This window comes from Myxine glutinosa, chromosome 1 (assembly GCF_964187855.1).
Source record: "Myxine glutinosa chromosome 1, kmMyxGlut1.1, whole genome shotgun sequence".
Taxonomy (NCBI): domain Eukaryota; kingdom Metazoa; phylum Chordata; class Myxini; order Myxiniformes; family Myxinidae; genus Myxine; species Myxine glutinosa.
Window position 1 is genome coordinate 413,959,695 of NC_136261.1, and position 22,914 is coordinate 413,982,608.

Below are 22,914 nucleotides of genomic sequence, written 5' to 3' on the forward strand. Positions count from 1 at the left end.
CAGGATTGAAAGACATGTTCCACTTGTTTGACCAGTCTGTGATTTTGTCCAGGTCTGCAGAGAGTCAGGAGGCTGCAGACTGCCGATCTGAGGGATGAGAAATGGAGCGGCAGATAGTGGAGTCATCAGCAAAGAGATAGAGAGGATTTTCCAGAGTCGGCGAGATCATTGATGAAGACCAGAAATAGCACAGGGCCCAGAACACTACCTTGGGGAACTCCAGCCAGAACGGGAAGGGGAGGTGAGAAATCCATTCAGGGCCACACGATGCCGACGACCAGAGATGAAGTCGACAAGCCATGAGTGGAGATTTCCATGGATAACATAGGAGATTTTGGTGAGCAAAGCTGGGTGCCAGACCGTATTGAAGGCACGTGATATGTCATGTGAGACAGCTCTAATTTCCTTGTTTTAAATGAGAAATATCATCCAATTTCTTCTTGGTTAATGTTACATATATTAGATTAATATTATCAAAATGTTTCGTATATTTTCATTCTTTTAGAAATATAGTTATATGAAATTTTGTAATGGTTGAATATTTCTTCACACTTTCCTGTTCATCATCTAACAAAAGTCTATATGTTTTAAACTTTTCATTGAGATCGATATAAACCTTTTCTGGTATTTTACAATATTGTTTACCTTGATATTGAGTAATACATTTTTGAAAATGAGAAACTCTATTGTAAATATATTTCCCTATTATATTTACTCTCTTATAATCATTACAAGTCATATTAGTGTCAAAACTTAATTGTTGGTTATTACACCGCAAACACGTTTTAATATTTGTGTTAGTTATTTCAAAATCAGAGAAGTTTTGATTTTTACAAAATGTATAAGGTAATATTAGTGATAGGTTTAATGTCATATAAAATGGGTATATTCCATAATTTTAACCTTATTATTTCCCTAGCAATATCTAAAAACGCATTTATAATAGATACTTTCTTTTTAAAGATTGGATTATGTGTATTCATCGGTGATAATGGTTTAGATAAAATTGATTTATATTCATGTATCAATAATACATGCAATGTACATGCAATAATAATACATGCAATTATACATGCAACACATTTTATCCTGATTAATATTCTGTAATGTTTGTTCAATATTTGCAATATTTGTTTTAATATCAACTGATGTTTCATTATAAGTTAAAATTAAATCTTTTATCTTATTTCATTTTCCATGAAGTACATCAAATTCCATGTTGAATTTATTAATTATTTCATCATTAATGTTAATAATACGTATTTTTTCATTTAAGTTATTCATTTGTATTATAATTCTCATCCCGTTCAATAAAAAATTCAATTTTTAATTTTTATAATTATTTTAGTGAAAAATCAAGAAAATCGAGAAATTCGGAAATTTTAGACATTTTGGAAATTTTGGGAAAATCATGAAAATCATGAAAATGTGAAAATTGAAAAATAAATAAATAATTATTTCGACCACTTCCGGTTTGTAACCCACAACTTCCTGTTTGGGGGGCAAGGGGGATATGGGGATTCTGCTCCTGGCCTGGTCTGGATCTCTCCTTTTCTATCGACTCACATATCATGTTTTTAAAATAATAAAAATATACAAAATATTATGATGGTGTTAATTTAATATAAATAACGTTAACGAAAAAGAAATTAGATAATATTTCTCATTTAGAGTATGATTTGGTTAAAGATTTTAAACAATTATTAAAATTTTACGATGAAAAACATGGTAAAAATAAAGATGAAGAATTAGATAGGAATTTTTAAAATGAATATACAAGAATTATTATTTCATTTATTATGTAAGCATAATCATAAATGTAATGAAGATTTTACGATTCTTAAAACGGTCGAAAGAAAACAATTTCACAATAAAATATGTAAGGGTTTATTTAATATATTGGGTTGGCAATTCACACCTACATTTTAACCATTGGATGCATTTGGGGGTCTTTTTGGGCCGGCATAATTTTGTTTTGCGATAACTTGGTTATAAAAATGTTTACACCCTTGATCTTTCATATATGCTTCAAATAAAGGGTTATACATATTTTTATGTGTGTGTGTTTTTTTGTTTTTTTTTCAGGGTCAGGGAAAATGTATTTTAAAAATGTTACCCCCATTAATGCATTTGTGGGTCTTTTTTGACCCAGGCCAAACATGATTTTTGTTTCGCTACAACTTTGTTATATTAACTTATATTTGCATGACCTTTCATATATGCTTTCAAGAAAGGGTAGTGCATGCCCCCTGTGTGTGTGTTTTTTCCATTCAGGATTGGGGGAAAATTTATTTATTACATTTTTATCCCATCACATTGCCTTGGGGCATGATTTTGTTTTTGCGATAACTTTGTTATAAAAACGTTTTTACCCATCATCTTTCATACGTGCTTTGAATAAAGGGTAATACATATTCCTTTGTGAATGTTTTGGTTTTTTTATTTTCAGGGTTGGGGAGAATGTATTTTTTTAATTTTACCACCATGAATGCATCATGGGTCTTTTTGGACCCGGGCCAAACATGATTTTTGTTTCGCTATAACTTTGTTATGAAAACGTTTTACCCATGGTCTTTCATGTTTGCTTCAAATGAAGGGTAATAAATACATGTTCCTGTATGTGTGCTTTTGGGGGTTTTTTCTTTCAGGATCAGGGGAATTTATTTTTGAAATTTTACCCTGTTGAATGCATTCGTGGGTATTTTTGGACTAGTTTGACATTGTGTATAACAGGTTGTGATATCACAAGTCACAACCTCACAGGAAGTGGTGACAAGTTAGCCTGCCATTTTGCAGTCCTTGTCAATCTCTTGCAATCCTTGTTTGTGAGCCTTCAAAAACATTGCCTGGAAGTATACAAATATATTCCAACCGTTCATCTTGTTATATCCATCAGAATTTTGCACAGATGGTTTGCACAATTGAAACATTGCTCGTGTGCTGAATTTATATTACCAGCTCAGTCAGCCTAGTCTGATATTGCATGTCACAGGGCACTAGTTGACACACTTTTGTTACGTAGCATCACTGTGGATGCGCAACTGGTAACATTCAGAGGCCGTTGTAAATGTATCCAATATATGCTGAGCAAACCGGCAAAATATAGCATCAAGATATTTTGGGCTTGTGATGCAAAGACCTCGTATGCTGTGGATGGCATGGCAAACACAGGTAGACAGCCTGGGTAATCCGTGCAAAAAAAAAAAAAACTCGGATCAAATGTCATACAGACATTGTGTGGTCCATTGAGGGTTTCAGGACGAAATATCACCATGGACAACTTCTTTACGAGTGTTCCACTTGCTCGGACACTGCTGGAGAAAGGTCTGATGCTTGTGGGAACACTTACGAAAAATAAAGCCGATATCCCTGCACTGATTTTTTATTTTTTTTAATACAAGATCGAGGCTCGTGAAAGAGCTAACATTAATCACACAGAAAGACAAACTGACACATAAAACATATAACATGGGGAGCGGTAGACAAGATGGGGCGAGAGGGGGAGGAACACAAACACAACATCTGAGAGCAGGGACATCGAGAGATCTGTGGGAGGGAGAGGGCTTTGGGGGGGGGAGGCAGGGGAAGGGGGGGTGGGAGAGGTATAAAACATATGGACACTGTCAGGACTTCCAGGAAAGAAGTTGGAATTTCAAACAGGGTGGATCTGGGGTGAATTAGTGGGGGTAGAAAAGATCAAGGTTTTGGATGGGGAAAGATAAGAGATGGTGGTGCTGTTTTAAAGCTGTTTTAAAGACCTGGAGGGAGGAGTGGGATTGAAGGGAGTGTGGGAGTTTGTTCCAGAGGCGGGAGAAAAGAGGAATGAAAGAGTGAAGGTGAGCAGAGAGCCGAGATTTCGGCAGTTTAACCATCAGAGGGTTGCTGGCAGATCTTGTGCGACCTGTAGGAATATTTGGGGGACACAGCACAGAGAGAGCTGGGGGAGCAAGGCCGGAGAGGAGTCGGTAGAAGACAGAAAGACCACCTACCTGTCTGGGGTGAGTGAGTGAAAGGCCCTCGGAGATAGCTTCATTACGGGAGATTCCAATGATTCTGAAAGCTTTGGTTTCAACAGCGTGAAGCCGAGCTAGGTGTGAGGCAGGAGCACCGGCCCATAGGGGAGAACAGTATTCCATTGAGCTGCGGATGAAAGCCTTGTATGTGGTGAGGAGCTCAGGTGTGCCGAGGAAGGACTTCGCACGACGGAGGATGCCCAGTCGGCGACTGGCTTTGGAGGCCAGTTTGGAAATGTGGTTTTCCCAAGAAAGATCATGGCAGATAGTGAGACCCAAAAGCTTGAGTGACAGAACTTCTTGGAGAAGATTGTTGAGAAAGTATATGGGAGGGTTGTCCAGTCGATCTTTTCGGAGAGACATAGTAAGAGTGTGAGATTTGGCAGGATTGAAAGACATGTTCCACTTGTTTGACCAGTCTGTGATTTTGTCCAGGTCTTCAGAGAGTGAGGAGGCTGCAGACTGCCGATCTGAGGGAAGAGGAATGGAGCGGCAGAGAGTGGAGTCATCAGCAAAGAGATAAAGAGGATTTTCCAGAGTCGGAGAGATCATTGATAAGGTTAAAATGGCAGCCAGAAAGGACAGAGCGCGGCACAGCAGCGAATTTGGATTCACTGAAAATCTAATTATGGTGAGCTATGTGCCAAGACCCAACAAAGCCGTAATTTTGCTCAGCACACTACACCATGACAAGGCGATCATGGAAGGAGCGAGCAGGGGAAAAAAGCCCAAAATAAGCGGCTACTATCACACCACCAAAGGCATCGTGGATACCATGGATCAAATGGTTTGCACATATTCTTGCAAATGACAAACCATGAGGTGGCCCATGGCACTGTGGTATAACGTCCTGGATGTTGCCTGCCTGGATGCATTTCTGCTGTTTTCATTACAACATCCAGAATTCCATCTAAAGGTATCCAACAAACGCCACTTGTTCCCGAAAGAACTTGTCGTGGAAATGGTAATGCCTCATATGGAAGACAGGCTGAATAACAACACTTCACTTCCAAGCAGCGGAAAATATTCCATGAAGGATTTTTGGCATTTGATGCCCAAAAGCCGAGATGTCCACAGGTGGTGCCAAAAAAAGGAAAGGTGCACATACTGTCCAAAACAGGAGGACAGAAAAATCTCCACAACATGCCAAAAATGCTCACAGCATGTGTGCAAGAGGCACAGCCTGCTTTTGTGCAACAAATGCCATCAATAAGAATGCCATGCCATCACTAAGATGCCATCAATAAGAAATAAGAAATGAGAATAAATTTACTATTGAAAATGTTTTGTATCGATTTCTTGAAAATGCATGTCCTGGATATACATCTGTGTTTTCAGGGGTTTCTTTATCTATCCCACCACCCATACATTCAAGATGGGGGGGGGGGGGGAGTTAAATTGCAAAACTATTCTGGGGAAGCAAACATTCTTCATGCCAAGTTTGAGCCCTGTGGGTCAGAGGGTGTGGAAGATGCATCAGAACACATCACACACACACATTTAGTGATACTATGTAAAGGAGGGAGGAGGAGTGGGTATTAATTAATAATGATAAAAATTAAAAGAATACATCCAAAATATAACAGCAATAAAGTAAATTACATCGCATTGGTTTGTTTTTACCATCAATAACCTAAATACTAAACCGGTCCAAATAGACCCCCAAATTAATTAATGGGGTAAAATTTTAAAAATACATTCTCTTGGACCCTGAAAAAAAAAAACCAAAACACTCACACAGGAATATGAATTATGGTTTATTCAAAGCACATATGAAAGATCATGGGTAAACACGTTTTTAAAACAGTTTTTTTTTTTTTTTTTTTTTTGTATACAAGATCGAGGCTCGTGAAGGAGCGAACATTTATCACACAGAAAGACAAACCGACAAACCGACACATAACCGACAAACCGACACATAAAACAAAAAGCATCGGGAGCGGTAGACAAGATGGGGAGAGAGGGGGAAGGACACAAACACAACATTTGAGAGCAGGAACCGAGAGACATGGAGACATCGAGAGAACTGTGGGAGGGAGAGGGCTTTGGGGGGGAGGCATGGGAAAGGGGGTGGGAGAGGCATAAAACATATGGACACTGCCAGGACTACCAGGAAAGAAGTTGGAATTACAAACAAGGTGGAGCTGGGGTGAATTAGTGGGGGTAGAAAAGATCAAGGTTTTGGATGGGGGAAGATAAGAGATGGTGGTGAACAGCTGTTTTAAAGACCTGGAGGGAGGAGTGGGATTGAAGGGAGTGTGGGAGTTTGTTCCAGAGGCGGGAGAAAAGAGGAATGAAGGAGTGAAGGTGAGCAGAGAGCCGAGATTTTGGCAGTTTAACCATCAGAGGCTTGCTGGTAGATCTTGTGCGACCTGTAGGAATATTTGGGGGACAGAGCACAGAGAGAGCTGGGGGAGCAAGGCCAGAGAGGAGACGGTAGAGACAGAAAGACCACCTACCTGCCTGCGGTGAGTGAGTGAAAGGACCTCAGAGATAGCTTCATCGCGGGAGATTCCAAAGATTCTGAAAGCTTTGGTTTCAACAGCGTGAAGCCGAGCTAGGTGTGAGGCAGGAGCACCAGCCCATAGGGGAGAACAGTATTCCATTGAGCTGCGGATGAAAGCCTTGTATGTGGTGAGGAGCTCAGGTGTGCCTAGGAAGGACTTCGCATGACGGAGGATGCCCAGTCGGCGACTGGCTTTGCAGGCCAGCTTGGAAATGTGGTTTTCCCAAGAAAGATCATGGCAGATAGTGAGACCCAAAAGCTTGAGCGACAGAACTTCTTGGAGAGGATTGTTGAGAAAGTAGATGGGAGGGTTGTCCAGTCGATCTTTTCGGAGAGACATAGTAAGAGTGTGAGATTTGTCAGGATTGAAAGACATGTTCCACTTGTTTGACCAGTCTGTGATTTTGTCCAGGTCTTCAGAGAGTGAGGAGGCTGCAGACTGCCGATCTGAGGGAAGAGGAATGGAGCGGCAGAGAGTGGAGTCATCAGCAAAGTGATAGAGAGGATTTTCCAGAGAGTCGGAGAGATCATTGATAAAGACCAGAAAAAGCACAGGGCCCAGCACACTGCCTTGGGGAACTCCAGCCTGAACAGGAAGGGGAGATGAGAGAAATCCATTCAGGGCCACAAGTTGACTTCGACCAGAGAGGAAGTCCGCAAGCCATGCATGGAGATTTCCATGGATACCATAGGAGTAGAGTTTGGTGAGCAGAGCTGGATGCCAGACCGTATCGAAGGCACGTGATATGTCGAGGGAGACAGCTCTGATTTCCTGTTTGGCATTGAGGACCTCCATCCATTGTTGAGACAGGAGAAGCAGCATGTCCAGAGTAGAGTGACCTGGTCTGAATCCAAATTGATGATCAGAGATCAAGCCATTGGAGAAGAGGAAAGATTTCATATCCGAAGCAATGATGGATTCCATGACTTTGCTGATAATTGGGAGCAGGCTGATTGGTCTGTAGTTAAAAGGATCTGTTTTTGCACCTTTTTTGTGTAAAGTGGTAATGTTTGCTGATTTCCAGGATGCTGGCAGATGACCTTGAGCAAAAGATAGGGTGAAAAGAACAGAGAGAGGGTGAGATAGAGCGGCAGAGCAGGATTTTAGGACCTGTGGGCTGATGCCGTCTGGTCCAGTTGCAGAATCAGAGTCGAGGTTAGACAAAAACTCCTCCACCTTGTCAGGAGAGAAGGACACAGTGTCCAGGAGCAGTTGGGTTCGACTGGGAAAGGTGGGAACAGAGAGGGATGGGTTTGGGACTAAAGATTTTGAGGCAAACACAGAGTTGAGGCATTCGGCTTTGTCATGTGCGATGTCAACTGTGTGGCCATTTGAGGTAAGGGAGGGGATGGGGGGGGGAACAAACACCAGAAACGGATTTGACCAGACGCCACCAGGATTTGGAGGAAGGAGACAGGTTTGAGAGTTCGTTCTTGAGTGAGGAGAGATAGTGCTTCCTGGCACTCCTGCGGGTAGACACACACTTGTTCCGAGCTTGGTGGAAGGAACTGAGATTGCCTTCAGTTGGATTAGCCTTCCAAGAGGCAAAGGCAAGTTGTTTCAGGGCAACTGCCTCACCACAAGATTCGGTGTACCATGGACGGGAGGAAGGGTAAGACAACTGAAGACGAGATGGGATAAATCTGTGCATGAGAGAGATCAGTTTGCTTTGGAAGAATTCCCAGGAAGAATTGATGTCAGAGGCAGTGGAGATGGGAGACCAATCCAGACGATTGATGGCTGCTTGAAGCCCGTCCCAGTCGGCCTGAGTGAAATGCCAGACTCTTCGACGCTGAGGAGGCTCTCTGAGAATGGCCGGAGAGATGTCCACTTTGACAAGCACATGATCAGAAGAACTGATTGGAGCAGAAGAAGAGCAGCAGACATTAGCAGGGAAGTTTGTCATAACCAAATCTAGAAGAGAAGAAACTCCATTGGCTGAGATCCGGGTCGGGAAATTGACAGATTGTGTCAATCCCAGTGAGTCACAGAAGTCCTTTGCTGAGGTGCCATGACTGGTGAGAGAGGAACCCACACCCAACCAGGTGGCATGATGACAGTTGAAGTCACCACATATGAGGAAGAGAGAGTTGGGATGAGTGGATAGAAGTTGGTCCATGTTGTCAGAGAGTGAAATGTAAATTGAGTCATCACTGTTTGGGGGACGGTACAGAACACATATGAACAAAAGGTGGGAGCGGAGAGGAAGCCATAGCCAGAGGTACTCCTGGGGGTGAGAAGGAGAGAGGGCAGTGCAAGGAGAATGAGGAAGAGAGTTTTTGATAAAGATAGCCACCCCACCACCAGGACGAAGCTCAGGTCTATCATACCGGAAGAGGGAGTAACCAGGAAGAGATGTTGAGGAATCAGAGACATCTTGAAGGAGGAAAGTCTCTGTTAAGCAGATTAAGTCTGGATTGTCAGAAGACGCAGATTGTCAGATTGTCAGATTTTATCAGAAGAAGATTGTCAGAAGTTATCGCAAAAACAAAATCTTGCCCCCAGGCAATGTGATGGGATAAAAAAAAACAGAACAAAAATTTTCCCCCAATCCTCAAGGAAAAAAAAATCCACACACACAGGGACATGCACCACCCTTTCTTCGAAGCAAATATGAAAGATCTTGGGTAAAAACGTTTTTACAACAGTTATTGCAAAACAAAAAAACAACAGCCTGAGGGCATAAAAGACCACCGAATGGAGGAGTAGGGGTATCGTACCCAAATGCATCGTAGGGTTAAGTAATCACTTTGGGTTTTCTTGATCATCCATATTCCCTGTTGCTCCGATGATCACTGGGACAATTTCAGGTTTATTTTTTTTGACTTTTTGAGAGAAACCTTTATCACATATCAAGCATTTGTAAGGTCGCTCTCCTGTATGGATCCTCATATGTAATTTCAAATTGCCTTTTTGAGAGAAACCTTTGTCACATATCGAGCATTTGTGAGGTTGCTTGCTTTCTTCTATGGGTCCTCATGTGTAATTTCAATTTGCTATTTTGAGAGAACCCTTTATCACATATCAAGCATTTGTGCGGTCGCTCTCCTGTATGGATCCTCATATGTATTTTCAATGTGGTGTTTTGAGAGAAACCTTTATCACATATTGAGCATTTGTAAGGACGCACTCCTGTATGGATCCTCATATGCGATTCCAAATGGCCTTTGTGAGAGAAACCTTTATCACATATCGAGCATTTGTGAGGTCGTTCTCCTGTATGGATCCTCATATGTACTTTCAAACCGTTGTTCTGAGAGAAACCTTTATCACATATCAAGCATTTGTGGGGTCGCTCTCCTGTATGAACCCTCATATGTAACGTCAAACTGCCTTTTCGAGAGAAACCTTTAACACATATCGAGCATTTGTGAGGTTGTTCTCCTGTATGGCTCCTCATATGCATTTTCAAACTGCCTTTTCGAGAGAAACCTTTGTCACATATCGAGCATTTGTGGGGTCGCTCTCCTGTATGGGTCCTCATATGTAGTTGCAAACTGCGTTTGTCAGAGAAACCTTTATCACATATCGAGCATTTGTAAGGACGCTCTCCTGTATGGCTCCTCATATGTATTTTCAAACTGCCTTTGTGAGAGTAATCTTTATCACATATCGAGCATTTGTGAGGACGCTCTCCTGTATGGATCCTCAAATGCAATTTCAAACTGTTGCTTTGAGAGAAACCTTGATCACATATCGAGCATTTGTAAGGTCGCTCTCCTGTATGGATCCTCATATGTGATTTCAAATGGTCTTTGTGAGAGAAACCTTTGTCACATATCGAGCATTTTTGAGGTCGCTCTCCTGTATGGATCCTCAAATGTGATTTCAAATGGCCTTTTTGAAAGAAACCTTTTTCACATATCGAGCATTTGTAAGGTCGCTCTCCTGTATGGATCCTCATATGCGATTGCAAATGGCCTTTGAGAGAGAAACCTTTATCACATATCGAGCATTTGTGTGGTCGCTCTCCTGTATGGATCCTCGTATGGATTTTCAAATTGCCTTTTTGAAAGAAACCTTTTTCACATATCGAGCATTTATGAGGACGCTCTCCTGTATGGATCCTCATATGTGATTTCAAATTGCCTTTTCGAGAGAAACCTTTATCACATATCGAGCATTTGTGTGGTCGCTCTCCTGTATGGATCCTCATATGTAATTTCAGACTGCCTTTTTGAGAGAAACATTTGTCACATATAGAGCATTTGTGTAGACGCCCTCCTGTATGCATCTTCATATGTTTATTCAAATTGTTTTTTGTCAAGAAACCTTTATCACAGACAGAGCACTTGTGGGGGTGTTTTCCATTGTGGATCCTCATGTGTATTTTGATGTTAGTAATTGAAGCAAAATCCATTTTGCACACATTACACTTATAACGTATTCCCCTTTCTCGAACCGTTTTGCATTTGGTTAATTTAATATTAATCTTGGTGTTGCAAGGCCCAGACTTGCACTTGTATTTTACGGGAAGCGAGTCTTGATTTTGTAATTGTTTCTTCAAAAAAGGCTTCTTCTTCACTGTCAAGCTGTGTCTGGACCTTATTTGTCCCAGATTACTTCTGGATTGTTCTACAGAAACAAAGAACACACCATTTTTTTTTTGGGTCAAAATCAAAATGCAAAATACACACACAAAATACACAAAATACACACCTCACACACACACACAAACATTTTCCCAAAACTTTTATAATTTATCAACACAAAAGTTCGTACATGTGTAAATTGTTTACATTTCCACTCACCAATTGCAAAACGGGATTCACTTCCGTTTGTCATGTGACTATCATCTGAACCTTCCTTTGCAGGAGGACATTTTGAATCTTCTGTGACAGATGTATCGTTGTGTTGTCTGCCTTCCACATTTACAGGATGGACATCACCTGTATTCAAATCAGCATCAGTCTTTTGCAGGGTAATGAGATCGAGAACCATCTTGAGAGTTCATCGAACATGTTACGTCATGGAATGTATACTTCAATTGAAATATAAACATAAGGGCAATACCCATGTGTGCTCACCTGGTAGAATAAAGCAGAATTAACAACCCAACCCCCCCCCACCCCCCCCCCCCCACCCCCTTCCACCATAGACTACCTAAGACCCCGTTTTTGTAAATGCCAGGAAAATCTGGTGGATGAACGGAATGTTGTGGTCAAGTTTCATTGGAATTGTACGTGTAGTTTCTGAGAAGAAAGGAAATACCTATTTTAGAGGGCAGCCCCTACCACCCGTACAACCCCAAAGGGGAAAAGATTTTTTTTAATGCCATGAACAAATTTGGTACAGCATGGGTGGTGTATCCACCCCCCTCCCCTCCTCTCCGCCACCCCCGTTGAGCCCCTTAGACTTCGATTTTCTTTGTGCCGTGAACAAACATTGGTACATCACAGGTGATGAAGGTTGTGGTCAAGTTTCATCGAAATAGTTTGTGTAATTTCAGAGGAAAAAGCTAATTCCTATTTTGGGGGAAGGGGGGGGGGGGAGGTCAAACGTGGATCCACTTTGACCCCTGGTAGACCCCATTAGACACCGACTTTTTTAATGCCGTGAACAAACTTTAGTTTTGCCCGGCATGGACTGTTAACACACAAGACATGCAGTGTGTTGAAATGTGACCTCCCTTGGACCTGTACGGATTACAAACCTGTTCTTTTTAATCTCCCGCACACAGGACCAGAACATCCCAGCATCTAAAATATTTCCCGTTCGGGAGGCTCAGCCCTCCCCTCAGTCGAGCTAATGGTTACGCCCGTCTGAGTCAGTGCAAGACTCGCTCTCGCTCTTGCAAGTCTCTCGCTCTCGCTCTCGCTCTTGCTCTTGCAAGTGCAACTCTCGCTCGTTCATGCACTCCACTCTGCATGCTCGCGGCACACACTCTGTATGCTCGCGGCACACACTCTGTTATACTCAGGCTCGGCATTCAAAGGAACCCCAGGTTCGTTATTGCACCCAAGCTCAGCACACACCCTTTCACAACATGAATTTGCTCCAGCTTACACATCCTCACCTCGTCATGGTCCGCTTTGATCGCTCCTATCCTCTCCACCTGCACCTGCCATGCGTTATCCTGATCTTTACACATTGTTTCAACACATTCCATGATCTGCTCCTTAACATTCTTTTCTCTCTCACTTGTCTTCTTGTGCTTGAGATTACTTTTGTGTCTTCCATTCTTTCTTTCATTTTCCGTTCTTTTGTCTCTAATCATTCATCCCATTTCTTTTATCTTCTGTGTTCGGCCATTATGTCCCATTTTACATTCTTTTCTTACTTGCCAGCATTTCCCTTTTTACATCCTTCTGAGCTGCCCTTAGATCCTGTGTTTCTTCTGATTTGCTTCTTCAGTTCTTTTTGCTCCTCCACATGTCCTTGTACTCCCTGTTTAAGTCCATTTACCTCTTCTTTTATCGAAATTATCTCCATCATTCTAGCCTCACCTGCTCCCATCTCGTTCCGTACACCATCCACATGCTCACCTATCCCCGTACAGCCTTGAGCGTTGTGGCTATCTCATTGCCCATAACCTTCATATCAGCCTTTACCTCTGCCTGCTCCGCATGCATGTCACTACGAATGCCAGTCAGCCTGTCCCTCCTGCATTTTCATCATCATCTGTGCCATTAGTGGACTAATCAACAACAGCACCTACTCAAACGCAACGGCGACCCACTCACTATTCCGAGCCATTAGGGGCTGGTGGTGGGGTGGGGGGGGGCGGAAGGGGAGGGTTGGGTCCTCGATCGCTTTCGGCACCTCTACTACTGCCCCTCTGGTCCTTCTCCCACAATTTTACACTCATATGCAGCTTCCTGGGCCATGAGCTCTCCATATCCTTCTCAAGTAAGCCCACCAGGACCTGCTCACCTCAGCGTGACATTTTTTTTGGTATACAAGTTCGAGGATCGTGTAAGAGCGAACATAAAACATATTGCCGTGTGGACGCTCTGTGAAGACAGAGCGTGCATGGATGGAATCGAGCTTAATGAGGCGACAATCAATTCAATGGTGGATCATACACAAGAGGGGGCTTTGGGGGAAAATGCTGCGGCTTACCTTCACGGCCCCGATGATGTCTTCTTCCTGTGGAAATTAACTCAAGCGAGAACCAAATTCAATGTACAAAAATAAACTATTTATTGTACGGATACCGATAAATCCAAAATAAAATGCACCGGTATAATCCCTCTAACTCGAGCAATCGTATTACAAACACACACACGTACAGATGGTGAGGATATATGAAAAATAAACGTTGTATGTTTCTGCGTGGTGCGTCTTATCTGTGTCCTCGTCAAGGATAGTCTGGAACCGAGCACGTTCATCTAACACAGCGCTGGTGTTGGCGGGAACTGCCTGGTCGTTGGCGCGGGGCGGCCCTCGGCGCGCACGCGCAATCGCTCGTCAGCGCTCCAACCACAAGCCTCGCACGTCATTCGTATGTGAACACAGGGGAAGTGAATCGTCGGTGCTGGTCTCTCCACCAACTTTCGAACTCCTCGTTCCTCCACCAAAGTCCGAAGCAAGAAGGTCCAGCACAGAGAGACAGTCCAATGCAAGAGGGCAAAGGGAAGAGCTCAAAATGCCAGCCAGCAAGAGGTTTTACTGGCGATCATCTGACGTCAACTCGCGTTCCCTCCAACCAGAGTGTCGCTTGTTGTGGCTCTTTTTTGCGCCTTCCTCACTGATTGGCCGAGGTGTCATCGGTCGGTGGCCAATCAGTCTGCCGATTCCTTCCACCTTCCTTCCACCAATCAGTGGCCAGCTTCTTACCCCATGGTGTGATCCTCCCATCAAAACCCTTTTGACCAATCACGTGTGAAGTGGGCGTGGCCCCAGCCTGCCTTGCAAGATGTTTGCCTGCTATGCCAGCTGGTGATGTGGCTGACTGCGGCACCATCGGCGGTGCCCAGAACTGGTTTCCTACCCGTGGTTCTGAACGTCTTATTGTGGGAGAGGGAAATTAATTAATGTGTGCAGCTAAGGGTCTGGCTAAGTGTCTATAGGAGTGCGTTGCCATACAGGACGATGGATTGATCACCAGGTTTGATACAAAGGGGAATTATCTTAGTCCCTATTCTACCTATTACTGGATCATCATCGTATGATCACAGGTACACACTTGATCCGACAAACCGGGCTAACATGACTTCACGTCGAGATTGTTCCAACTTGACAGACAAAGCATGATACCTATACAGATCTACCTAAATCTATATATGCCCTACCCCAAAATTCACAACAATATTATAAAGAGAGCAGGAGACAAGATGGGGAGAGAGAGGGAAGCACACAAGCAAAACAACAGTCGAGAACAGGGACATCAGGAGATCTGTGTAAGGGAGAGGGCTGGGGGTGGGGAGGGAGGGGATGGTACACTGTATAAAACAAATTGACACTGCAAGGAATTTCAGGAATGAAGTCTGAGATTGAAAGAGGTGGATTTGAGGTGTATCAACGGGGGTAGAAAAGATCAAGGTTTAGGATGGGGGAAGCTGAAAGATTATTTTTTTTGTATACAGGATCGAGGCTCGTGAAAGAGCTATCATTTATCACACAAAAAATCAAAACAGACACACAAAGTATATAATAAGGGGAGCGGTAGACAAGATGGGGAGAGAATGGGGAAGCACACAAACACAACAGCAGGGACATCGGGAGATCTGTGGGAGGGAGAGGGCTTGGGGGGGAGGAGGCGTGGGAATGGGGGGGGGGGGGTGGTAGTGGTGGTAGAAGTATAAAACACAAGGATACTACAAGGACTTCCAGGAAAGAAGTTGGTATTTCAAAATTGTGGATCGGGTGAAATTAGCGGGGGTAGAAAAGATCAAGGTTTTGGATGGGGGAAGATAAGATAATTGGTGAACAGATGTTTTAAAGACATGGAGGGAGGAGTGGGATTGAAGAGAGTGTGGGAGTTTGTTCCAGACGTGGGAGAAAAGAGGAATGAAAGCGTGAAGGTGAGCAGAGGCCAGAGAGACTTGATTTTGGCAGTTTCACATGAAGAGGTTTACTGGCAGACCTTGTGCATCCTGAATGAATATTTGGGGGAAAGAGCACAGACATTGCTGGGAGAGCTAGGCCGGAGAGGAGACGGTAGAAGACAGAAAGACCACCAATCTGCCTGCGGTGAGCAAGTGAAAGGCCATCAGAATCGGCTTCATCGTGGGAGATACCAATGATTCTGAAAGCTTTAATTTCTACAGCGTGAAACCGAGATAGTTTTGAGGAAGGAACACCAACCCAGAAGGTAGAGCAGTACTCCATCAGACTGTGGTTGAAAGCTTTGCATGTGGTGAGGAGCTCAAAGGTGCCAAGGAAGGACTTCAAACGACGAGGATGCCCAGTCCTCAACAGGCTTTGGAGGCCAGCTTTGGAAATGTGGTTTTCCCAGGAAAGATCATGGCTGATGGTGAGACCCCATAAACTTGAGTGACAGAACTTCTTCGAGAGGATTGTTGAGGAAGTCGTTGGGAGGTTTTTCCCAACAGTCTTTTCAGAGAAACAAAGTGAGAGCGTGAGATTTGTCAGGATTGAAAGACATGTTCCACTTGTTTGACCAGTCTGATTTTGTCCAGGTTTGCAGAGAGTGAAGAGGCCTGCCGATCTCAGGGTTGAGATATGGAGCGGCAGAGAGTGGAGTCCTCAGCAACGAGATAGAGTATTGTCTGGAGAGTCGGAGAGATCATTGATGAAGACCAGAAAAAGCACAGGGCCCAGAACACTGCCTCGAGGAACTCCAGCCTGAACAGGAAGGGGAGATGAGAGAATTCCATTCAGGGCCATATGTTGACTGCGACAGAAGAGGAATTCAGCAAGCCATGCGTGGAGATTTCCATGGATACTATCGAAGGAGAGTTTGGAGAGCTGGTCGGGGTGCCAGACCATATCGATGGCACAATATATGTCAAGGGAGATGGCTCTGATTTCCTGTTTGACATTGAGGACATCCGTCCATTGTTGAGACCGCAAAAGCACCATGGCGCGAGTCGAGTGTCCTTGTCTGAATCCAAATTGATAATCAGAGATCAAGCCATTGAAGAAGCGCAAGGATTTACTAGAGGATGCGATGGATTCCATGACATTGCTGATGTTTGGGAGTAGGCTGATTGGTCTGTAGTTGCAGGGATCTGTTTTTGCACCTTTATGAGTGAAGCGGTAAGGTTGGCTGATTTCCAAAGAGATGGCTGATGGCAGATGACCTTGAGCAAAAGAGAGGGTGAAGAGAACAGAGAGAGGATGTGATTTAGCGGCAGGGCAGGATTTTCGGACCCTTGGGCTGATGCCGTCTGGTGTAGTTGCAGAATCAGAGTCGAGGTTTGACAGAAACTTCACCTTGTCAGGAGAGAAGGATACAGAATCCAGGATCAGCGGGGTACGACTGGGTAAGGTGGGTCCAGCGAGCGAGGGTTTGGGACACAAGATTTAGAGGCAAACGCAGAGTTGAGGCATTCAGAGTTTTCATGTGTGGCATCAGCTGTGTAGTCGTTTGAGGTAAGGGAGGGGATGGAAGGGGAACAAACACCAGAAACAGATTTGACGACGCCAACAGGATTTGGAGGAGGGAGACACTCCTGAGGTGTAGTGGAGTGAGGGCAATGCAGGGAGATTGAGGAATAGAGTTCTGATATAGAGAGCAACTCTGCCACCAGGACAAGGCTCAGGTCTGTTATACCAGAGGAGGGAGTAATCAGGAGAGATACTAAGGAGTCAGAGACATCTTGAAGGAGGAAAGTTTCTGTTAAGCAGATCAAGTCTGGTTTGTTAGAAGCAACCTCTATGGACAGATCTGTCAGGTATAAGCGAATGCTGCAGATGTTTGAGGTCCATACCATAAAAGAAGAAGAGAAGAAGACCTCGACATGTACGCTGGAATATACGGTATTCTGAATTCAAAAGATAAAGGGCTGAATTTACGAAAGGTGTTTAAGAATTACACGTGTGTAGAAACACTAATGTGCGATGGTCAACAGTTCAAAGTTAGTCGCCAATCGCCGAAGAGTGATTATCTGATGCGCTGTCAAAACCTAATCATAAGCGTTTAAATAACAACAAAACTTAAAATGTTGGCAACCGCATGTTTAAGAGTGTATTGTAGGACTTGAAGCAAGCAGTGCAGGACTTGTGATTGGGAGTTAACATGGGATGGTGAATATCGTATAGATGTGTTAGGAGTGCTTGAATTAGCTCAGGAGGAGGAAGAAGAAGAGGACAGTAATAGAGCAGTTCACTGACATGCATTGAGAATATTTGAGGATAGATGCAATCCTCTGAAGAAATATGGCAATATTAAATTTGTCAAAACTTAGACCCTCAAAGGAATCATTTTGGTCACTGCTGAATCTTGTGTAAGTTCACCTGGATCAACCTACGATGAGGAGCAATGTGCTGAATCCCCTTCAACAATAATTGTCTGTGAGGCCGCGATTCTATGCAATTGCATCATTTAAATTGGATGTTCAAGATATGTGCGGTGTGTCACAGGCTAATCAGATGTTTCAACATGTACAACTAATTGGCTGTTTATCTCCCATCACAAATTGCGATCTGGACGGGCGGATTATGTGTGCACGTGCAAATATATTTACCTCCGCCACCAAAGGCGGATGGAGGTTATGTTTTCACCCCTGTACGTTTGTCTGTCCGTCTGTGAACAAGATATCATAAAAAGTTATTGACGATTTGGACGATATTTGGCAGAGGTAGTTTATGTGACAAGGACGAAATGATTCGATTTGGGTGAAGATCCGGATTCGGATCCGGCTAGTAGAATTTTTAAAGTGATTCTTTACTATTGGGAGCTGGGACCAAAAACGATATATAACATGATATCTCAAAAAGTTAAGAACGGATTTGGACGAAACTTGGTGGACAGGTTGTATGTGTGACAATTACAAATAGATTCGATGTTTATGAAGATCTGAATATGGATTCAGATACGAGAATCAGAGTCGAGGTGTGTGTGTGTGTGTGTGTGTGTGTGTGTGTGTGTGTGTGTGTGTGTGTGTGTGTGTGTGTGTGTGTGTGTTCGTGGTCTGGGAAGCTTATACATTGAAGTTCTGAATGTCCTGAACAAAGTTCAGGGGAGCTTATGCAATGGCGCGTCGTCCGTCCGTCCGTCCGTCCGTCCGTAAACACATGAAACTTCTCCAAAACCACTAATGGGATTGCGAGCAAATTTGGTGCAAATGATATTTGTTGTGTTGTGCCTAAAGTTTGTTCATGGCATTAAAAAAAATCAAGGTCTAAGGTCTTCCAGGGGTCAAAGTGGCTCCAGGTTTGACCACCCTCCCCCCTCCCCTCAAACAGTAATTTGCTTTTTCCTCTGAAGCTGCACACACTATTTCAATGAAACTTGACCACAACCTTCATCACACCCATGATGTACCGAAGAACTTGAAAGTTTCATCGAAATAGTTTGTGTAGTTTCAGAGGAAAAAGCAAATTCCTATTTTGGGAGGTTAAACCTGGATCCACTTTGACCCCCGGTAGACCCCCATAGACCCCAATTGTTTTAATGCCGTGAACAAACTTTAGTCACAACACAACAAATATCATTTGTGCCAAATTTGGTTGCAATCCCATCAGTTGTTTCGGAAAATAAGTTTCATTGGAAGTCATTACAAGAATTGGGGTCTGAGGAAGTATGCGGGATGGGGGGAGAGGGGGGAGGGGGGTTTTTCCCTCGAAATAGGTATTTTTTTTGTTTGTTTGTTTAAAGTCTTATGATTATGGTTGTATGATTCTACATGTTTCCCTGTCTTCTAGCGATCATTGAAACTGGTTAAAAATACCTTTTGTCAGTGTAATATACTGTTTATTCCACCAGGTGAGCGCCAACATTATTGCCCCTATTTTTGGTAATGTACCCAGGTGGCAGGGTCAAAATGATACTGCTCTTGCACCTTATTGCCAGGTGGTGATCATAACAACCAAGTATGTGAATTTTTACACAACTGTTCAGGAGGAGACAGAATGACAGACAGACAGACAGACATACGGATGGAGCCGATTACAATGACTACGATGAAGCGTCTTTATATTTTTTAAAAAGCGTGGGATAAGAAGGATAAGCCTTCCATGGCTAAAGAGAGGGAACAAACTACTTTCTGCTTGCAGATAACTTAAATGCACCGTTAAACACGGAACACCTTGGAATTCAATGCAATTTCCAAAAAAGAAAAAAAAAGGGGGAAATAGCCCCGATTATTCAAATTCCCGAACAAACTTTTGCACATCACGGGTGATGAAGGTTGTAGTCATGTTTCATCGAAATCGTTTGTGTAGTTCTAATTTCGGGACCTGGGTGGGTCAAACCTGGACCCACTTTGACCCCCGGAAGACCCCCTGAGACCTCGATTATTTTTTTAATGCCCTGAACAAACTTGAGTTCCAACACACAAAATATAATCTTCGCAGAGTTTGGTCACAATCGCATCAGCAGTTTCAGAGAAGAACTTGCAAGTGTCTAAGGACGGACTGACCATGCGCCATCCCATAAGCTTCCCAGAAATATGTTTCAGGTGAGGTAAAAATTTAGCTTGTACCCTACATCAAAAAAACATTCATACTAGACAATACAAAACTGCACCAAAAGAGATTACACAAGTTCAAAGTATGCAAAACAAAACAATGGCGGAAGACCAAGATATTTGTTTACATGCGATGTGGTATAAAAAAAAGTCTCATACCAGACGTGGGTCTTGACGCTTCATGCTGAGAGCGGAGACTGCAGACATCACTGAACCCGACTCCAGAGAAACCAGAAACGTTGTCCCGGTGCACATTTGGAGATCCAAAAATCTTTTCACAGAAACTGGAAAGTTCCCGAATAACATTCTCCAAGTTGACGAAAATACTTCCCAAAAGAGAAGAACCTGCAATCTGGACATCTTGCGGCTTTGAAAAAGAATTCATAAATTTACAGAAATCAGCATACATTGCAAATTGTAATTTCTCTTTGGAGAGGGAGAGGAGCTCGGTCCGCAATGCATCCGACTCAGTACAAGCTCGAATAACCTTCTGATTCTCAATTCCAAGCTTATCGATCACTGCTTGGGCTGTTTCTGCTCTGAGGCCTTGGAACTTCAGCCATTCCAAGAAACTCTCCATTTCAACGATGACCTGCGAAGGATACAATGCTTATGTTAATCACAGAAAAGTTATACATGCTATTTTCTTTACTCTGTTTGCAATTTTTGTGAGTTATTTCCATTGACAATCCAATACATTTTTATCCAATAAATGCAGGCTTTTGCATCGAGTTTGTTCACCCGCTGTGTCCCATTTTGTACGTTTGCTTATCAATCAGCATCTAATGAATGTGAGTTATTATATACAGAGACAAAAATAAACCCAGAGCAAACTAGAGGAGACCATTCGGCCCATTATGCTGCGCCACATCAACACCAGACAAAGTTTATCCGCCAAAACGATGCAATTTCATTTGGTGAATGAGGGGAGGAATGTAGATGAGATGATGTGGCACAACCAGGGATATGCCAAGCGCATCAACTACAAATGGGGAAGTACAATTATTTTAATTGTTGAAATAAAATAAAAATGAGAAAAAGCAATCTTTTGTGTTATTTTTTCAGAGGTGGGTGGGGTGGGGGGAGGGGATACGTTTGGGCGATGGCAGTTCTTGGATGAAAAAAAAACACACAGCATCAACCACACACTACCCTTTGACGAGATCCCCCGCAGACACGACACTCCACTCCACTCCAATTCACTTCACTCAGATGCACACAATCACCCAATCCATACTCAAGACACAAACGTCTTGCCAATATCCCGATACTCTTCTATCTCTAAAGCTTCCAGGTATCTATCTAATCCGAATTTAAACTTATTTATTGGTTCTGTTGTCACTGCCTTTCTCGGAGACCATACCATGCATTAACTACTCAATGAGTGAAAGAGCCTTATAGTCAGGCAGATTAGGACCGGATTTGAGATGGATATGGACGTTCCGGACAAAAGCGTTAACTTTTCCCACTTGTTACCAGTTAACTTAGCTTTCCATTTTTGATAGGTACCACTTCCTCCGAATACAATATGGAGGCCATCTTGGATTTCCAAGATCGCTGACACGTAAAAAACCTATGTCTACCAATATCTCAGCTTCTAGGCCACTTAGGATCACAATCTTGATGTCTAAACATCAATTTTCTGAGCCAAGGTTTACAACTATACCATTTAGAAAAGTACCAGACGATTTTTAGTAACACAAAAAAGAAACTGAACATCAAACTTGAAAAAAAAATTAAAACGGAATACTGTTAATGTGCTATAGTCACTGAAAATACTGCAAAAAAATAATGTATTCGGAGGAAGTGGTTCCTACCAAAAATGGAAAGCTAAAGCTATGGGCAGCATGTGGGGAAAATTTAGTGCTTTTGTCCAGAACATAGACATCCATTTGCTGAGCTGCCTGACTATTACCTTACGACTGTATTAACTCTTCTTTTCTTTATGAGGCTACGGCCCCTGGTCCTGTCTCTATCTCTGCTGAATAATTATTCTGCACTTAATTTGTCTATGCCCTTCATATCTTAAACATCTATCATATCCAATCATAACCGCCTCCTTTCTAATGCATGTTACAGGAAGGGGCATTCTTGGGGGAAATGCCATCGGCATAGAAAAGGCCCCTTTATAGGGTATGTGCCATGTGGCAAAGTATAGAAAAGAAGGGACATTCCATAGCTTGTAGAAAATGCCAAACAGAAAATAAGGGACATTCAAAAAATTGTGTGTGCATGCTGGACTGCCCTCGTGTTCTTAGGAAGAACCAAGCAATGCTCTAGAAAAGTTCATATAAAGGGGTGCCCTACGTCTGGCATATAAAATACATCTACTTCTTCTTATGTAAAGTGTAAAGGTATTGTGTTTTTTGTGGTCGTGAGGTTGGAAATGAACTGTGATTGAGTTATTATTGTGATGTGTTTGGAAATCTTAATGTGAATGGGGATTTCACATGGAAGCAGGCCATGGCAGAATGTTTTTGGTGACATCTTCTATGGAAATATGTTGTGGATAATTTAATGGCGCCCCTTTATTGGCCTAATGAGTGAGGCATCAGACTTCCAAGCTGGGGATTGTGGGTTCAAGCCCCATCTGGGTTGAATATTTTTTTCCTTCTTTCTTTTCAAATCTTTTATATAGTCTTGAATAAAGTTTTGTGCGATGAACAAAATGCAATTTGTTCGTCTTTAAAACGTATTCATTCTTAAACCTGATTTTCAGCATCATTATGAGAAATGTCCACAGTGGTATTGTGCCAAATTTTGAGGTACCGGAGCCATTCAAAAATGTGTTGGCCGTGACATCATCACCAGATCTTATCTACCATCACATCAAATTTGAACATGACAAACTATTTG

The 22,914-nt window shown here is 42.8% G+C and overlaps 1 protein-coding gene across 2 annotated transcripts in view; it reads right to left on the minus strand.

Moving 5' to 3' along the window:
• Positions 1–21,509, minus strand: part of LOC144888255 (uncharacterized) — a 46,606-nt gene extending 25,097 nt beyond the window's left edge. Inside the window, exons 1-3 of one of the 2 annotated variants that reach the window (XM_078770543.1) lie at positions 20,218–21,509; positions 11,272–11,409; positions 8,127–11,095 (exon numbers count right to left, since the gene is read on the minus strand). In XM_078770543.1, coding sequence (XP_078626669.1) covers positions 9,450–11,095; positions 11,272–11,409; positions 20,218–20,638 — 2,205 coding nt within the window. In that variant the 5' untranslated portion in view covers positions 20,639–21,509 and the 3' untranslated portion in view covers positions 8,127–9,449. Of the gene's footprint in view, positions 1–8,126; positions 11,096–11,271; positions 11,410–20,217 lie in introns of those variants that run through there. The other variant, XM_078770544.1, reaches the window with a different exon arrangement.
• Positions 21,510–22,914: the final 1,405 nt, after the last annotated feature.